Source organism: Monodon monoceros, unplaced genomic scaffold (genome assembly GCF_005190385.1).
Source record: "Monodon monoceros isolate NGI ecotype Baffin Bay Population unplaced genomic scaffold, NGI_Narwhal_1 Super_Scaffold_7, whole genome shotgun sequence".
Taxonomy (NCBI): domain Eukaryota; kingdom Metazoa; phylum Chordata; class Mammalia; order Artiodactyla; family Monodontidae; genus Monodon; species Monodon monoceros.
The window spans coordinates 66,415,089-66,431,984 of record NW_021703784.1 but is presented as its reverse complement, the minus strand read 5'-3'; the positions used below and the strand labels follow the sequence as shown (position 1 = coordinate 66,431,984).

Genomic DNA, 16,896 nt, shown 5'->3' with positions numbered 1-16,896 from the left:
CTGTCTGCATTTGAAAAAAATTAAAATAAATGTATATTCCTCTTATAATTGGAAAAATATAAAACCAACTGTAAGCTGACTTCTTTCCTATATATTTGAACAGGCAGAAACAGGAAAGGGCATATATCATTTTAGGTTCTATTTTCCAGCTATTTCAGAGCCACCAATATTAACGTGCTTAGAAGTATAATATAAACTAAACTTCAAGAAAACATAACAGATTTTTCTCACATTAAAAAAACTAGTGTATACCTCCTGCACCCTGTAAAAACTGAAAATATTTTTGTATCTGTCAGGGTCCCAGCAAGAAACAGATGGCACACTCAAAAGGGGCAACTGAAGAGAATATAATCAGAATGTGAGGAGGGAAACAGCAAGAGATGATGCAGTGTATTTATTACCCCAACCTGGCCAACGTGGAGGGAGAGAGGGTAATAAATACACTAATCTCTGTCTCCTACTGCCTTTTGATCTCCTGCTAGTGCTCTCCATCAGCTGAGCTCAACCAGAAGCCAGAGGGGAAGGGAACTTGCTGATGTAACCTCTAAAGGGTGACGCAGATCTATAGGGGCAGCAGAGAATATCTGGCACAGTGACATTAAAGTACAAGTAAATCTGTCATTTTGCTATAAATATTTCCAAATTTAAAGATTTCTACTAGAAGAGTACTATAAACAGAGTTTTGTACTTTAATCTTTGAATTGGAATATCTGCAATATATTTGGAATTATTACTACTGCTAAAGTACTCTTACTCATCCACGAATTCTAAACTTTATTGAGTACCTAGCTTGTATGATACATTAGATATATATATTATACAAACAAATATAGCACAGTCCCTGTCCTCCAGGGGCTTGATTTACTAGATGGAGACAAACTGTAAATAAGTACTATTGTTATATGTGTGTAGCAGGATGTTAAAGTGGGACTTTCTGTCTCAGTTTTGGCTGAGGCTCTAAGGAAAGTAAAGTGCCAACTATTCCCACATTCCACAGTAAAGTGGAAGACCACCAAAATTAGAAATTAAAAAACAGAGGGGGGCTGCTTTTGCCACTTTTAACTGTCTACCCATTTCCTCACTTCATGCCTAGGGAGAGAGGCTTTAATGGAAATTAGATATAGGACCCCTAAGCTGGGCGTCACGGTGGTGGATTAGTGTCTGGCTTATATCTGAGGAACTCATTCACTCAATACTTATAGAGCACTTATTAAGTATAGACACTATTCTAGGCACAGGTGACTACAGAGGTGAACTAAATAGACGAAAATCCTCTGCCTTCATAGAGCTAACATTCTAGTGGAATCTAGGCAGCAAGAAATTTTGGTTGGCTAACTGTGAAGATGAGTTTTCAATTTTGTCAAAGTCTATACTCCCATAGATGTGAGGCAAAGCCATTCCGTGGGTGTTTCTTTCGGTCAGATATGGGCTACCGGCGAGGATCAAGTGGAAGTGTGAGGAGACCTCCACAGTAAGAAGCTGGAGGTGTATACAACAGATGCTAGTAACTGACACTGAACTTTAGATGAGATGGCATATATTTACCCAAGTGCAAGTGAGGGACTGTTTACATTTGCTCACTGGGGATGGAAGTGTTTCCAAAGAATGCATAAAGTAATGAGTCAAGTGTAAACACCTGCTGATCTCAGAGAGCATCAACAGAACTGTACTGGCCACATTAAGAACTCTCTTGCCCTTTCCTCTATTTCATCTGGGGAGAAGTAAGGCCACCGAGTTGGTGGTGGTGGGAGGGGGCATGAAGAGAGATTTTAGGCTGGGACATAGAGAAGAAGTCAACCATTCCCCTTTCACCATGGCAGGCTCAAACTGGTTAGAGGAGGGAAAGGGCTTTGCTATTATCTGCCAGTTATTATTATGCTGGACTTATTAACTACTGATCTGAGGCTATTGAATTGCCTAGTTAACTTTTTTTTTACTTGAATGTCAGAAGAGTCATGATATTTGTGCCATATTTCATTCACAGAGCAGGGAAGAAATAACTCCACAGGATGTGTTTTAACATGTGGTGGGAAAGTTTTGTGCAATTGCACCCTACATATCTCATTTGGCAGGGAGCTCCTACAAATCAATGAGAAAATGATTAACAAAATAATAAATTGAGAAAAGGAATGAAATGGCAATTCACAAAAGTAACATAAACAGCCAAGAAATATATGAAAAGATTTTTTTACTAGTAATCAAAAAATATAACTAAAATTACAGCAAGAGTTTTTTTTCTGCCTATCAACTTGAGGAAGGTAAAAAGTTTGTACACTATCCAGTATTGGTGAAGGTATAAAGAAAGTGGACTCTCAGGCACTCTAGAAAATATACTGATATAGCTTTTCTTTTTTTTTTTTTTTTTTTGCTATTTAGCCATATTTATCATGATTGAAAATGTGGGTTCCCTTTGGACCTGCAATTCTATTTCCATGAATTCATCATAAGGAGGTAATCAGGAAAGTACACAAAATGTGTGCATGTACAAGAATATTCATTATAGTTTTGTTCTTTTTGTTTTTTTTTTTTTGCGGTACGCAGGCCTCTCACTGTTGTGGTCTCTCCCGTTGCGGAGCACAGGCTCCGGACGCGCAGGCTCGGCGGCCATGGCTCCAGCCGCTCCGCGGCATGTGGGATCTTCCCGGACCGGGGCACTAACCCGTGTCCCCTGCATCGGCAGGCGGACTCTCAACCAGTGTGCCACCAGGGAAGCCCTACAGTATTTTTATAATAGCAAAAACTTAGAAATAATCTAATTGCCCACCCATAGTTAAGTAAATTATTGTATTTCCACACAACTGAATACTACACAACTATTTTAAATAATATAGATTATTACTTATGGACATGTAAAGATGGCCACAACTTTTTATGTCTAATATAAAACAGTTTAATATGATTTTACTTTTAAAAAAGATATATTTATTATATATATGTGTGAGGCACATGAATATATAGAGATATGTAGAAAAGAACTATCAAAATGTTTATCTGCTATATAATCATTTTAAATGATCATTTATTTAATCATTCACTTAACACTATTTATTAAGCTCTTAATATGTGCTAGGCATTATGCTAGGTGCTGTGAAAACAAAAGAAAACAATCTGTTAATTCAATCTGCTAAACTAATAGTGATTTTGAAAAATGACAACAAGCAGTACTGGTGAGTTTAAGAAGGGGAGCACTCTCATATACTACTGTTGAGAATATATGTTGGTAAAACATTTCTGGAGAGCAATTTGGCACTTTTTATGAAAGACTTAGAAATACCCATTTCATTTGACCCTACAATTCCATTTTCAGGAATTTATTCTAAAGAAGTATAAATGTACACACAAAAAATATGTCAAGCAGCTCATAAATGAGTTGCTTGGGAGAGGGGTAACCTAAATATTAAACAATGGGGATTTGGATAAATAAAGTATCATATGTTCACAATGCAGAATACTAGGGAGTCACGTTTAACCTAGAAAATGTTTAACAGGAAAAAATGTCCAAAATATACAAGTGACAAGGTTTAAAAAGAAGAGTGTGGTACTAAACTGCTCGGAACTTGAGCAAATCACTTAAATGATCTCTTATTTCATCTGCAAAGCTTAGATACTTAAGGACCCTCTCAACTCTTACCTTTCCTGAGTCTAGGTACTCATCCTTTCTTCTTCATAAAGAAAATAAGTCATCATTGGCAGTCGGTAAATGTTAGGTTGGCAGCTTATTGCAGAGCTGTCCTAAACTATTTCATTTGGGGATTTACTAAAAGATTGCTCACAAAGGATAAAATACGTGTCTTGTAAGAAAATGTCCACCTTTTTCCTTAGTAGCCTGATCTTTCAGGCATCGTGCTTGATTCTGAGGGCACAGAAAGACATTAGTGCCCTCGAAGAGTTCAAAGTCTCTTGGGCGGAGGGAACCAGTAATGACGTTAAAGAGTGATAAACGACAACAAAGCCTTTAAAGATGAGTTCTCCAAGGAGAAGGGAAAAGGATTCCAAAGTAGAAAGAAAAACATGTCTACAAACAAGATACTCGAGGAAGAGTATGGTTCACACAGAGAAACGAACCATTATTTGTGGCCTTTCTTGCAGTCTCGTTCTTCTCACACGACACAACACCCCACATCTCTGTGGAAGCTGAAGGAGAGGTTGAGCCGCACACTCGCTCACCCGGAGTCTCAGGTGCATCTGGCCTGGTCGGTGAGAAACTGGCGGGAATCTGCAACACACAGGTAACTTCACTGAGGACCCAAGAAGGGCGACTTGGTAGTGGCCGCCTAGCAGCTCTTAGCTCCCGCGGGGACACCTGTCCCGGGGTTTCCCGCCTATCTCAGTTCCTCCTGCTTCCCAGGCCCCGCCCACTCCCGAGCTGGCTGAGAGCTTTGAGGGCGGGGGAGCGAGGGAAGTCTATCGACATCTCTGGAATAGACTGCTCTACCCTGCGCCACCGCCTTCAAAGTCCCGCAGCCTTCTCTGTAGATCGCCTAGCGGAAGTTTAGGCAGCGCTGCTCGGTCCGCGGGTTTTCAGGAGGCCGAAGCCAGCCTCGCGCCGGAACCATGGTGAGTTGGATTCCGAGCTCAGGCTGGGTTTGGGCAGAGGTCCGCTGGCTGGGGTTGGCGAGCCGCCTCGCCTGTCATCCTTAGAGCGGTCCGAGGCCACGGGCCATGGGAACCTTAGCCGAGTGGAGGGTTCAGGCAGTGATTCAGCATCTCCGGCCCGGCCGGGAGAGGGGAGGTCGGTAGTTGGTGTGGCCTTTTCCCGGGGTTTGTTTCGCTTTCCACCGGGCCTTGAACAGTACCTCCTCGGACTACTAGCCGAGTTCGCCCCTCAGTTTCCTTCAGTCGAGTAGATTCCGAGCGGTCCAGAGAGGCCCCTAGTGCTCTGTGTGGGAGAAAGGGAAAATGGGGACTTGAGATCTGCCTGTACTGCCAAGTGCGGACTTGACCCCAGGGTTTGGGTTCCTGGACCGCGTTCATTTTCCAGGTGGGTCCCTCTGTAATCTCTCCCTCAGAGCTCGATCAGAAAAGGCCCTTTTCAATCACTTTGTCCAGTCACCTAGTTTTACAAATGAGTGAACCGAAGCTGATAGAAGTGATGGAATCAGGGTTACAATATAGGGCTCAGGGCTTGCAGACCTATGTCTGCCATTCCAGCCTTCAGCTTGCTCACCACCACGATTAGTCTCCCAAGTACTGTGCTGGTGGACTTGTTTTAATACCGTCCTTAAAGCAGTAATGGGTCTGTCGCTGTGGCTATTTGTGTCCGCTTCTAACTTCCTGGGGACATTGTGTTCATTCATTCAGTATGAATGTTTCAAAGGCACTGTTTTAAGCACAGTGAAGGTTCAAAGATAAATCAGACATGTCCCTAATCGTAATATAAAGTAGAAAGGGACGTGTAGATAAAGAACTGGTGGGAGTATGTTTTGGGATTTGGGGAGGAAAGATGGAGAAGACTTTAGGAGGTAGACATTTGAGCTAGTTTAGGGGAAAGTAATGCTTTTGACCATTTATTAAGGTCTGGTGTAAGGGAAGAGCATAAGCAAAGATAGGAAGGAAAGTGGACACATAGGAACTTTAGTAATTGACTGAACCTAAAGCGGGTGCTATGGACAGTGTTAGAATTGGAAGATAGGTTGGGAGGATAAGTCCCATCTAGATGTGCTCTCCCCTACCCAACTAGCTCCTTGTAAATGTAAAGCTGGTTTGCAGCTGACTACAGTAGTAATCTTCCAATGAGGTTGCAATAACAGTCTTTTGTTAATGTTAGATGAAAACAGATGGAAGAACATTTTTTAATGATAGATCTTGTTAAGATTTGGGATTTGTAATGTTCTCGTGTTAATAAGTCTTTTTTCATTTACTTTCAGTTTCGCAACCAGTATGACAATGATGTCACTGTTTGGAGCCCTCAGGTAAAATGTTTTATGCTATTTCTATGAAGTGGTTTTTGGTGGCTGCAATGTGTTTAGAAACTTATGGGATTGTGGGCAGTGAGAAAATGGAATATAATCACTTTAGACTTTTCTGAAACCTAAATGTATCATAAAAGTAAGTTTCCTAGTTTTTTTGTTTGTTTGTTTGTTATTTTGGCTGAGCTGGGTCCTAGTTGCGGCATGCAGGATCTTTTTAGTCGTGGCATGCAGACTCTTAGTTGCAGCACGCATGAAGGATCTAGTTCCCCGACCAGGGATCGAACCCGGGCCCCCTGCATTGGAGTTTTACCCACTGGACCATCAGGGAAGTCCCAAGTTTCCTAGTTTAACTATGTTCACCTGATTTTGGGGATCTCTAATTTTAAATATATAAGAGGGTCTTGTAAGATGACTCTAAGGTATGTTGGGTTTTTTTTTTTTGTTTTAGGGCAGGATTCATCAAATTGAATATGCAATGGAAGCTGTCAAACAAGGTTCAGCCACAGTTGGTCTTAAATCAAAAACCCATGCAGTGTTGGTTGCGTTGAAGGTAAGTAAAGCAGTAAATATATCTTCTTCCTTTAGAAAACAACTGTCAAATGTAACTTTCACTGTATAGATAATAAAATTGTAAACTTGTTTTTCTGTCTTAAATAACGTCTCTATTTAGAGAGCACAGTCAGAACTTGCAGCTCATCAGAAAAAAATTCTTCATGTTGATAACCATATTGGTATCTCAATTGCGGGACTTACTGCTGATGCTAGATTGTTATGGTGAGTATGATCGTGGAAAACAAAAGAAACATCCCTTTGATTCATAATTGATTACATTTCTAGAAAAGATGCAGATATTTTAAGAAGTTGTCTGCCAGAGTGCTTATAAGTTAAGATCATGAATACCTTAATGGATTTGGAGTCAGTTACTAAGTATTCCATTTCTTGATCACTGCAGTATTAATTAATAGAATTAATCATATTAATATTAACGCTTTTGAGAAGTCATTGAATAATGTCTTACTTGATAACTCAGTATATATTGTTTGATATCAGGTCTGAGAAGAGCTTGACACTTTTTTCAGGTTTCTAAGGATCAGCTGAACTACCCTTGCTTTCTTTAACACATCAGTATTCATTTGACATTTATTTTTTGCAAAGCTCAATACTGGGTACTGCAGGGTATACAAAAGTGAATCAGACATAGATCTCATCTTCTAGGAACTTAAAATCTAGTAGAATATCTGTAATACAAAGTAGAAAGTGGAGAGTAACTGGTATATTTCTGTGAGAGACCAGAGGAGATAAAGATTATTTCTAGTATTCTAGTATTCATTCATTCAGTATTCAGAGGTGGGGCTTTGGAATCACACAGTCTTTAGTCCTCACTTTTAGCACTTAGTCTGATATTGATCTAGTCACTTAAACTCTCAAATTTTTTTAGTGTTTTTTCTAAGGTTACTGATAAATAGCCTAACATGTAGAACACTTAACACAGTGACTTTTGTTGTGTGTGTTGGGAGGTGGGAGGTAGTTAGCCAAAAGTAATCTCTTAAGTCTGTGATTTAATTAGGAAAGAAGGAATATAAACACTAAGGGAAATAATAATGTTTAAAATTTTTAAGTTATCTGGCAAGCCCCCCTGCTCTCTTAGGTCAGCAGTATAGTGACGGCATTATTAGTGACGGTTTCTTTTAGCTGTTGAAAATGTAATATATGTTGTGCCGTCAAACATTTTATTTAACCCAATCTGTCCAAAATATTGTCGTGTCACAGGTAATCAGTATAAAAACTTTATTAATGAGATGTTTTACGTTGTTTTTTTGTACTAAGTCTTTGAAATTTCATGTATATTTTGTACTTACGGTACATCTCAATTCAGACTAGCCACTTTTTCAGTGCTCACTAGTCACATGTGATTAGTACCTGCCATATTGGGTTTTAGACAGCCCTGGGAAATGGACTTAAATGAAAGTAGAGAACAAGTAGCTTGGTTCCTGCAGCCAACATTTGCTCATCAGATGTGACATACACATAAACTAGACAAAGCAGCATGAAAGAAAAGTACATATCCATTTCTTGTTTATTCTCTTGGCTTTAATAGTTAGGCATGAATTTCCTTTTCCCCTGTGTTATACTTGCTTGAATCTTGTCAGGTTTAAGAGTGAGACTCAACAGTCTAGTGTCTGGTATCTCCTCTAGAGTGCTGCTTATGGATAGAAGTAACGTTGGCAGGACATGTTAACAGTGCCGTACTATGGATTCTATTTCTTGTATTCTATTGGGAAAATTTTCATCAGCTTTCAAGAAAAAAAGCACTGTCTTGTTGACAGTGGGAAGGGTAAGAGAAGAGACATTGCTCTTTTTCTCTTGCTCAGCCTTTTCTTCTCTATTCTATAAAGTGCTCTGAGACAAAGGTTATCTAGAACTAAGGAACATTTTAGTCATAAACATAGTAAGATTGTGAAAACTTTAAGGTTAGTCATTTAAAATTTAGAAGGAAGAGTTGGTATAAAAATGCATCCTTGTGGCCATGTCTTTGTGGTTCCCTTGTATGGATGTAATTCATGTAAATGTCTGGAAGAAAGCAAAAAGAAATGAAATTATTTAGAATAACTCTCTGTGATTTGAAATTACTAATTTTTCTTGTTTCTTTTTTAGTAATTTTATGCGCCAGGAGTGTTTGGATTCCAGATTTGTATTTGACAGACCTCTTCCTGTGTCTCGTCTTGTATCTCTAATTGGAAGCAGTATCCTTTTTATTTATGCATTTATTTTAGCATTTATGGATGTGGACTTTAAAGGGTTTTGATACTTTATCCTTATGTTACTTATTAGGAATATGATAATACATAACATGGGTAAGATTGTGAAAACTTTAAGGTTAGTCACTTTTCAATAGCGGAATGTTTAAAATTTTTAGAAGGAGAGTTGTAGGAAGTTTTACCATGGAAGAATGGGTCTAAATAAGAAATTGGGCTGCTCTTTTATCAGCCCTTATAGATAAGCAATTAATATTTTCCAGATACAGATAAGCCAAATTTCAGAAAAACTAAGCATCATTTTTAGAGGAGATTTAAAATTTTTTATTGGTGGTTCTAGATGTTCCCAAAAAATCCTTGCCCCTTATATCCAAAATGAATGAGATTCTTTACATCAGAGAAAGTCATTTTGGTAGCACTCACTTTGGATTTGGTGGATAGCCAAACATTTTTTTATAATAAGCCAAATAAATATTTCTCTTTTATTTTCTTCTTCTTGTGGTGGATTATGCAGCAGTTAAGAAACCAGAGTTCTTTGTTAATAATGTTTAATTTGAAAATAAAGATAGTACTTTATACCTTGTTAGAACAGGCTCTTTAACTAGTTTAAGAAACTCAGATACCAACACAAAGATATGGCCGGAGACCATATGGTGTCGGGCTGCTTATTGCTGGTTATGATGTAAGTTCGTAGAGTATTGTTATATTTTAATGATTTTTTAAAAACTGACTAGAAGTTTTCTAATTTTTAGCTCAATCAAAGTGAAGAATTATGTAGTGTATTTTTCTTCTCTTTGTAGGATATGGGCCCTCACATTTTCCAAACTTGTCCATCTGCTAACTATTTTGACTGCAGAGCTATGTCCATTGGAGCCCGTTCTCAGTCAGCTCGTACTTATTTGGAGAGACATATGTCAGAGTTTATGGAGTGTAAGTGATTTTTTTTTCTTGTCCCCTCCAGTCTTTATGTAGTGAATAAATATAGTATTCTAAATGAAGAAAAGTATCTGCTTTACAGAAAGAATTTTAAAAAAGATTAAACCCATGAAGTGTATATTATTTCTGTCACACATACTAGCTTTTACTTTCTCTGGCTACCACAGTAATTTGAATCATCAGTAGAACTTTTTCAAAATATAAATATGTGTCCCTGACCTTGAAGATTCTTGATTCAGTTGGTCTGAAGTAAGTGTGCCCCAGCCAGAGTTGAGAGCTACTGTACTAGCTACCAGTTGTAAGTTCTGTTTACAACTTTTAGTTTTCTGAGATTCTTATTTTTAGCCACACAGACATTCTGCATTAAGTAGTCCATAAATAAATAAGAAGTCAATGTAGCTGTGGGAAAGAAAGGTAAAAGATGTAAGGTGTGGTGATAGGGCAGGTTTTTGAGTAGTTTGCTTATGCAAGGCTCTTGGATTTTAACACATGCTTTTTATGCATCTATTGGGGTAATCATCTGGTTTTTTTCCCCCCTGTATTCTATTGTGATGTATTGCATTGCTTTTGAACATTAAACCAGCTTTGCATTCCTGGGATAAATCCCTCTTGGTCATAATGTATAATATAAATTTTATATATATATATATAATGTTTATATAAACATAAATGTTGCTGGATTCAGTTTGCTAGTATTTTGTTGAGGTTTTTTGTGTATATGTTCATAAGGGATATTAATCTGTAGTTTTACTTTCTTGTGGTATTCTTGTGTAATTTTGGCATCAGGGCCAAAACTACACAAGGATAGTTGTACTGGCCACATACAAGGAGTTGGAGGCTCCTTTTATAAAGAGCAAATACAGTGGTGAGCATTCCACAGAATACATTATATGAAACTTTGAGCTGTATCATTTGTGAATCAGGATTTTGATTTAACTTATAGCATAAGAAAAGGGTAAATTCAGTAACAAAAATCAATTATCCTCTCATTAAATAAAATAATAGCAATCTAATAATAGATTATTAAAAGATTATATGGCCAAACTTTAGACTTTTGGGTTTTGTATTATGATGTATTTAGTATGTGACAAAAACCATGATTTCAGACTATAGGGCTGACAAATAAAAGAAGCCTAGCATGAAAATGGAATTAAGAAATAATTGTTAATCTATTATATTTTAGGCAATTTGAATGAACTGGTTAAGCATGGTCTGCGTGCCTTACGGGAGACACTTCCTGCAGAACAGGACCTAACTACAAAGGTAAATATCACATTTCCCAATTGTAGATACTAACATTACGGTTTAATCATTTATCACATAAATGTAAGTAATAGAGAAGTTTGTGTACTTACAGTTCTTCAATTTGCGAGTTGGTTGCCTTGGCTCATTCTCTCACTTTAAGATGCTCACTAAAAGGGACTGATTTTGAAATGATTTTTAAACATTTCTTTTTGGTATAAAGCAATAAAAGCAGTATGTCTGAGGTACAATATTCTTCATTTCTTCAAGAGGTAGGAATATCATCATATTTTTAATTCAGTGAACAAATATGTACATTGAGCACTTACCACATGTAGGCAGTAGGCGTTGAGAATATATAGTAAACATAACAAACATCTTGGCATTTTTGGGACATACATCCAAGTGGGGGAAGAGAGACAGTATACCCACAAGTAAATTATATAGGATATTAGAAGGTGATAAATGCTATAGAAAAAATAAAACAGGTTAAGAGGAGTAAGAGTGACCAATAGGGTGTAAGAAGGAGGTGTGGTGGGTATAATTTAAAATAGAGTGGTCAGGGATGGCCTCACTGAGAAAGTGAAATTTGAGGGAAAGATCTAAAGGAGGTGAGTGAGTGAGCTATGCAGATGTCTAGATCAGTATTCTTCCAGGGAGTATAATTACAAAGGCCTTGAGTCCAGAATGTCCCTAGTGTTCGAAGCAAGGAGGCCGGTAGTGTCAGAGTCAGTGATCAAGAGGAAGAGAAGGAATGAAGTCAGAGAGGTAGTGGAGGCCAGATTGCATATGTCCTATAAACCATTGTAGCTGCTTTGGATTTTACTCCCAGTGGGCTGTTAGAGTTTGAACAGAGGAATACCATGGCTTGATTTAGGTTTTAAAAGAGTCACTCTGGTTGCCGTTCTGAGAACAGATTGTAGTGGGGACATGGGTGGAAATAGTTTCAAGGTTGTTATAGTAATTCAGGTGAGAGATTGTGGTGGATTAGAGCAGAGTCATAAGAGTTGGAGATGATGAGAAGTAGTTCAGTTTTGCTTATGTTTTGAAATTAGAACCAAAAAGGTTTGCTAACAAATTGGTTGTGGGGTGTGAGCTTAAAAAAATAAATCAGGGGCTTCCCTGGTGGCGCAGTGGTTGAGAGTCCGCCTGCCAATGCAGGGGACGCGGGTTCATGCCCCGGTCCGGGAGGATCCCACATGCCGTGGAGCGGCTGGGCCTGTGAGCCATGGCTGCTGAGCCTGCGCGTCCGGAGCCTGTGCTCTGCAGTGGGAGAGACCACAGCAGTGAGAGGCCTGCATACCGCAAAAAAAATAAAAATAAAAAAAAATAAATCAGGTTTTTGGCCCGATGAGAGGAAGGAGAGATTTATGATTTACTGAGATGGATAAGACAGTTAGAGAACAGGTTTTGGGGTAAGGTTGTGGAGGAAGATCAGGCGGTTAGTTTAGGACTTAACAGGATTTGAAATGCCTCTTGTTTGTCCATTTGGTGATAAAGAATAAACAGATATCAGATGTTCACCCCCTAGAGTTTGGTGGAGAATGGTCTATCCTAGAGTTACAAATGTTGGAGTCTTTGTGTAGAAATGGCATTTAGAGACTGGCCTGGATTAGATTTCTAAAAGAATCGAATAGTTAGACAAGAGGTTTGAAGACTTGGTTAAGGGCACTCTACCCTTTAGAGGTTGGGAGGTGAGTAGGAATCAGCAAAAAGGACTGAGAAAGGTGACGAGGAAGGTCGGAGGAAAACTTGGAAAATGAGGCATCCTTAAAAGCAAATGAAGAAACTGCAGTCATCTCTTGGAATCTGGGGAGGGATTTGTTCCAGACCACCCCCCTTGGATACAAAATCTGCAGATGCTCAAGTCCCTTATATAAAACAGCATAGTATTTGCATCTTAACCTACGCACATCCTCCTGTATACTTGAAATCATCTGTAGATTACTTACAATACCTAATACAATGTAAATGGCATGTAAATAGTTGTAATTGCAATGCAAACGCTATGTAAACAGTTGCCAGTGCATAGCAAATTCAAGTTTTGCTTTTCGGAACTTTCTGGAATTTTTTTTTTCCCGAATATTTTCTGTTTTGCTTTTTTTTTTTTTTTTTTTTGCGGTACACGGGCCTCTCACTGTTGTGGCCTCTCCCATTGTGGAGCACAGGCTCTGGATGCGCAGACTCAGCGGCCATGGCTCACGGGCCTAGCCGCTCCACGGCATGTGGGATCTTCCTGGACCCCTGCATCGGCAGGCGGACTCTCAACCACTGTGCCACCAGGGAAGCCCCCGAATATTTTTGATCCATGGTTGGTTGAATCTGAGGATGCAGAACCCACAGATAGAGGGGCCAACTGTCTTTTAAAGAGAAGAGAATGAAAAATTGCCAATAGACCATGGAAGATGTGGACTGAGAATTAACCATTAGATTAGCAGTGATGTCTCTGGGACTTGACTAGACAATCTTAATGGAACGGTGGGGTAGAAGCCTGATAGGAAAGGAGTCAGGAGAAAATAAGAGGAGAGAAATTGGAGACAGCTCTTTGGAAGAGATTTTCTGTTGTGGGTCCAGAGAAATAGGGCGGTGGCTGGAAGAGAATGTAGTGAAAAAAGGGTTTTTTGTTGTTTTGGTTTTTTAAGATATGAGAGGTTACAGCAGGTTTGCTGCATGGGTATAAGAATAATCCAGTATCAAGAAAAACATTTATATAAGATAAAAATGAGAAAAACTGCTAGACCAATTACCTTGAACAGCACACAGGTGGAAAGGTAGGCCTTAGAGAGGAAATTGGGCTATTCATTCCCAGTAACAGGAAGGGAGAGAATCTAGGGACATAGATACAGGAAAGAGTGGATACTGTGGGAGCTTGTGAACATTCTCTTCTGATTGCTTCTATTTTCTCAGTGAAATAGGAGCAAGGTTTTAAGCTGGAAGGAGAATGGAGAATATTAGAAAGAGTTGTCCAGGGAAGGGGAGATTGAATGATCTAGGGACCCGTATAATACAACAACCACTAAAGGCCTCCTTGAGGTTAATGATCATTAACTAAAGTGAGATCAGTCAGCATATTATAAAATCCATTTTGTTATAATGAATGGATAATTAATATTTAATATGTCTATGAAGACTTTATAGCCTGCATAATCTTTTTAAACACTTTTTTCTATTATGAAAATAATATTCTTTCAAAAAAATTAGGAAAGTACATTAAATTTTTTTAATTTGTTTAAAATACCTATAATGCCATCACTCCAAGATGACTGTCTTTTAAAATTTGGGTATACAGTTGACTGTTGACATTTACAACTTGGAAAAGGTTGCTCTGGCTTCCTGATTTCACATTTTTACTGAATCATAGAGAATGCCCTATATATCCTTAATACCTCAAGTTTTTGCTGAAATTTTAATCTTACGGGAGCTCTTCTGCACTGGTTCACTGAACACTTTAAGAATTGCTTTTTAATTTTTCCATGTAGAACATAGTTCCAATCCCCTAAATTCAACACTTTAGAACCCAAAATTTATTTCCCTAAGAACTATCATGTCTTAACTTACACATGAAACAAATCAGATTATTTCTTAGAAGTTAGGGTTACTTCCTAGCAAAGCAGTTTGTTCCCTCACACTGGTCTTTGCATTCCCATTATGAACAAAGTTGCAAATTTCTAGGTGACATAGACCTTTGGAATTATTCATGATTATCAAAAGTGAATATTAGGGACTTCCCTGGTGGTTCAGCAGTTAAGACTCCGTGCTCCCAATGCAGGGGGCCTGGGTTCAATCCCTGGTCAGGGAACTAAATCCCACATGTCGCAACTGAGACCTGGTGCAGCCAAATAAATAAATAATTTTTTAAAAAGTGAATATTAAATCTGCAAATTACAAAAGTTTACTAGTTTTCTTCTTCCTTTTTTCCCCAAGTATTTTTTAAGTCTCATTCAAGTGCTATATAAATTTTTACTCTGCTTTTTTCCATGCAACATTTTATCATAAGCGTTTTTCCAACCTAAATTCTCTTGAGTTTTAATTTTTACCTTTTTTTTTTCCCCTCAGAATGTTTCCATTGGAATTGTTGGTAAAGACTTGGAGTTTACGATTTATGATGATGATGATGTGTCTCCATTCCTGGAAGGTCTTGAAGAAAGACCACAGAGAAAGACACAGGTATATAACTAATTATAAGCAAGAGACTTCAGTTCTATTGTTCCTACCATGACTGTGTAAATCTACCACTTTTGTCTTTAATTATTGAGATAGGCTCGTAATTCATGTGGCAGTGGGAAAACTAAGAACTGACTAAAGTAAAATACTGAGGGGTCAGTGATCTCCATAAAACACAAAAAGGGTGATTTGGTTACCTATTGCAGTTTCTCACTTCTGTGGGTTGATAGGCTCAGCTAGATAGTTCTTCTGCTCATCTCATTTGGGGTCTCTCAAACGTTCCAGTCAGTTGAGGGAGTGGGGCTGGAACATCCAAGATGGCTTTACTCACGTGTCTTCTTTACTCATACTTGCTAAGTATCTTAGAGGGACAGCTAGATGGCTGGGACCTCTGCTAGGATCGCTGGGCCTCTGTCCACGTAGTCTCAGGGCCTCTCCTTCACCAGAGAATCTCTAGCAGGGTAGCAGCTCAGAGGTTGCAAAAGTTCAAAAACTGAGAAGTGCAAGCTGCCAGGCATTCTTAAGGCTGAGGCCCAGGGCTGGCACAGCATCACTTCTGTACATTCTGTTGGTTAAAACAAGTCATAGGGCCAGCCAAGATCCTACCAGAGTGGGGACTGAGAGAAAATTCATTGGGGACCAGCTTGGGAAACTAAGTTGGCTCTTCACAAATATTGAGAAAAGGATCAAGAAGTATTGGTGAATCTCAGGTTAAATACTAGCCTTTTTTTGTTGAATGTTTAGAGTACACATTTGCTTTTGTAGATGCTTTTTTGATTGCTGTGTAGTTGAAAAAAAAAACGGTCATGAATTTCTTCTACAGCATGAATTTTTTTTTAACATGTTGGTATTTGGAGGAGCAAGATTTGCATTATTTAACTGCTGTTGGTAAGAACCAGCACTGTTGGGAAGAGTGCAGTGGAGTACCATACAACTGCTTTGTTTGAAAATATTTTTGCTGTGTTCATTAGTGCTAAAGAGGAAAAGAATGTCTAAAATGTGCCAGTATTTTAAGGCTAGTAGTGATAATAAAAGGAAAGCCTTTATTCTTGATCAAGACAAATTACGATGAAACGCTGGAATTGTTCAGTGATGCTTAGGTTTTCAGAACTGTAAAATTGTATCTATTTTTTTAAAACCCTTTGTTCAGAAATTTTAATAGGACAATGAACCAAAATTGAGTATCCAAAATGTCTCCTAACTCCGTTTCTCATAAATTTTTTTTATAACGCAATGTTTATGATTAAAAATATATATTGGTCAAGTGTTCTTTTTACATATTTTCTTTTTTCTTCCTCTCTTAAGCCTACTCAACCTGCTGATGAACCTGCAGAAAAGGCTGATGAACCAATGGAACATTAAATGATAAACCAGTCTATATATGTATTATCATACATGTAAGAATGCAGGAACACGTATTGATGACAATAACCTATACTTTGAACCAAAAGATGCAGAATGGTGGAATGGTATGTTTTAGGAATCAGTCCAGATGTGAGTTTTTTCCAAGCAACTTCACCAAAACCATATGATGGGGTGCATTTTCTTTAAGAGCGTCTCTATAATCATTTTCTAGAAAGTATAGTTATCTGAACTAACGTTTTTATATGAAGAACATATTGTCTTTGTGGTTTTAAAGACAACTGTGAAATAAAATTGTTTCACCTGCTGATGTATTGGTGTTTTGCTTTTTAAGCAGCTTCAACTCTAAATAGTAGTCTGAGATTACAGCTGTGTCATCATCATGTGTGGTCACCATGTTTGCCAAATTAAATTGCCTTATTTTTAGTGACAGGAAAAATATTACCTCTTATCTATAACAGCCTTATACTAATGCCCCAGTGTATGGACTGGCTGCATGAGAATCCATGGAGATTTGGTCCAGA

At 38.3% G+C, this 16,896-nt stretch overlaps 1 protein-coding gene across 1 annotated transcript; it reads left to right on the top strand.

Annotated features, from left to right (window-relative positions):
* The first annotated feature begins 4,409 nt into the window (after nucleotides 1–4,409).
* On the top strand, nucleotides 4,410–16,681 carry PSMA1 (proteasome subunit alpha 1). Its single transcript, XM_029209618.1, has 10 exons — nucleotides 4,410–4,557; nucleotides 5,868–5,912; nucleotides 6,361–6,462; nucleotides 6,583–6,686; nucleotides 8,568–8,656; nucleotides 9,280–9,350; nucleotides 9,469–9,598; nucleotides 10,788–10,867; nucleotides 14,903–15,013; nucleotides 16,316–16,681. Exons 1-10 carry the CDS (start codon nucleotides 4,555–4,557, stop codon nucleotides 16,370–16,372), a joined length of 792 nt encoding a protein of 263 aa, XP_029065451.1. The 5' UTR covers nucleotides 4,410–4,554; the 3' UTR covers nucleotides 16,373–16,681.
* The last annotated feature ends 215 nt before the right edge of the window (nucleotides 16,682–16,896 follow it).

Coding starts and splice junctions, on each gene's coding strand:
- PSMA1 (XM_029209618.1), top strand. Junction 5,913..6,360: donor TCACTGTTTGGAGCCCTCAG/GTAAAATGTTTT, acceptor TTTTTGTTTTAG/GGCAGGATTCATCAAATTGA. Junction 9,351..9,468: donor TGCTTATTGCTGGTTATGAT/GTAAGTTCGTAG, acceptor TTCTCTTTGTAG/GATATGGGCCCTCACATTTT.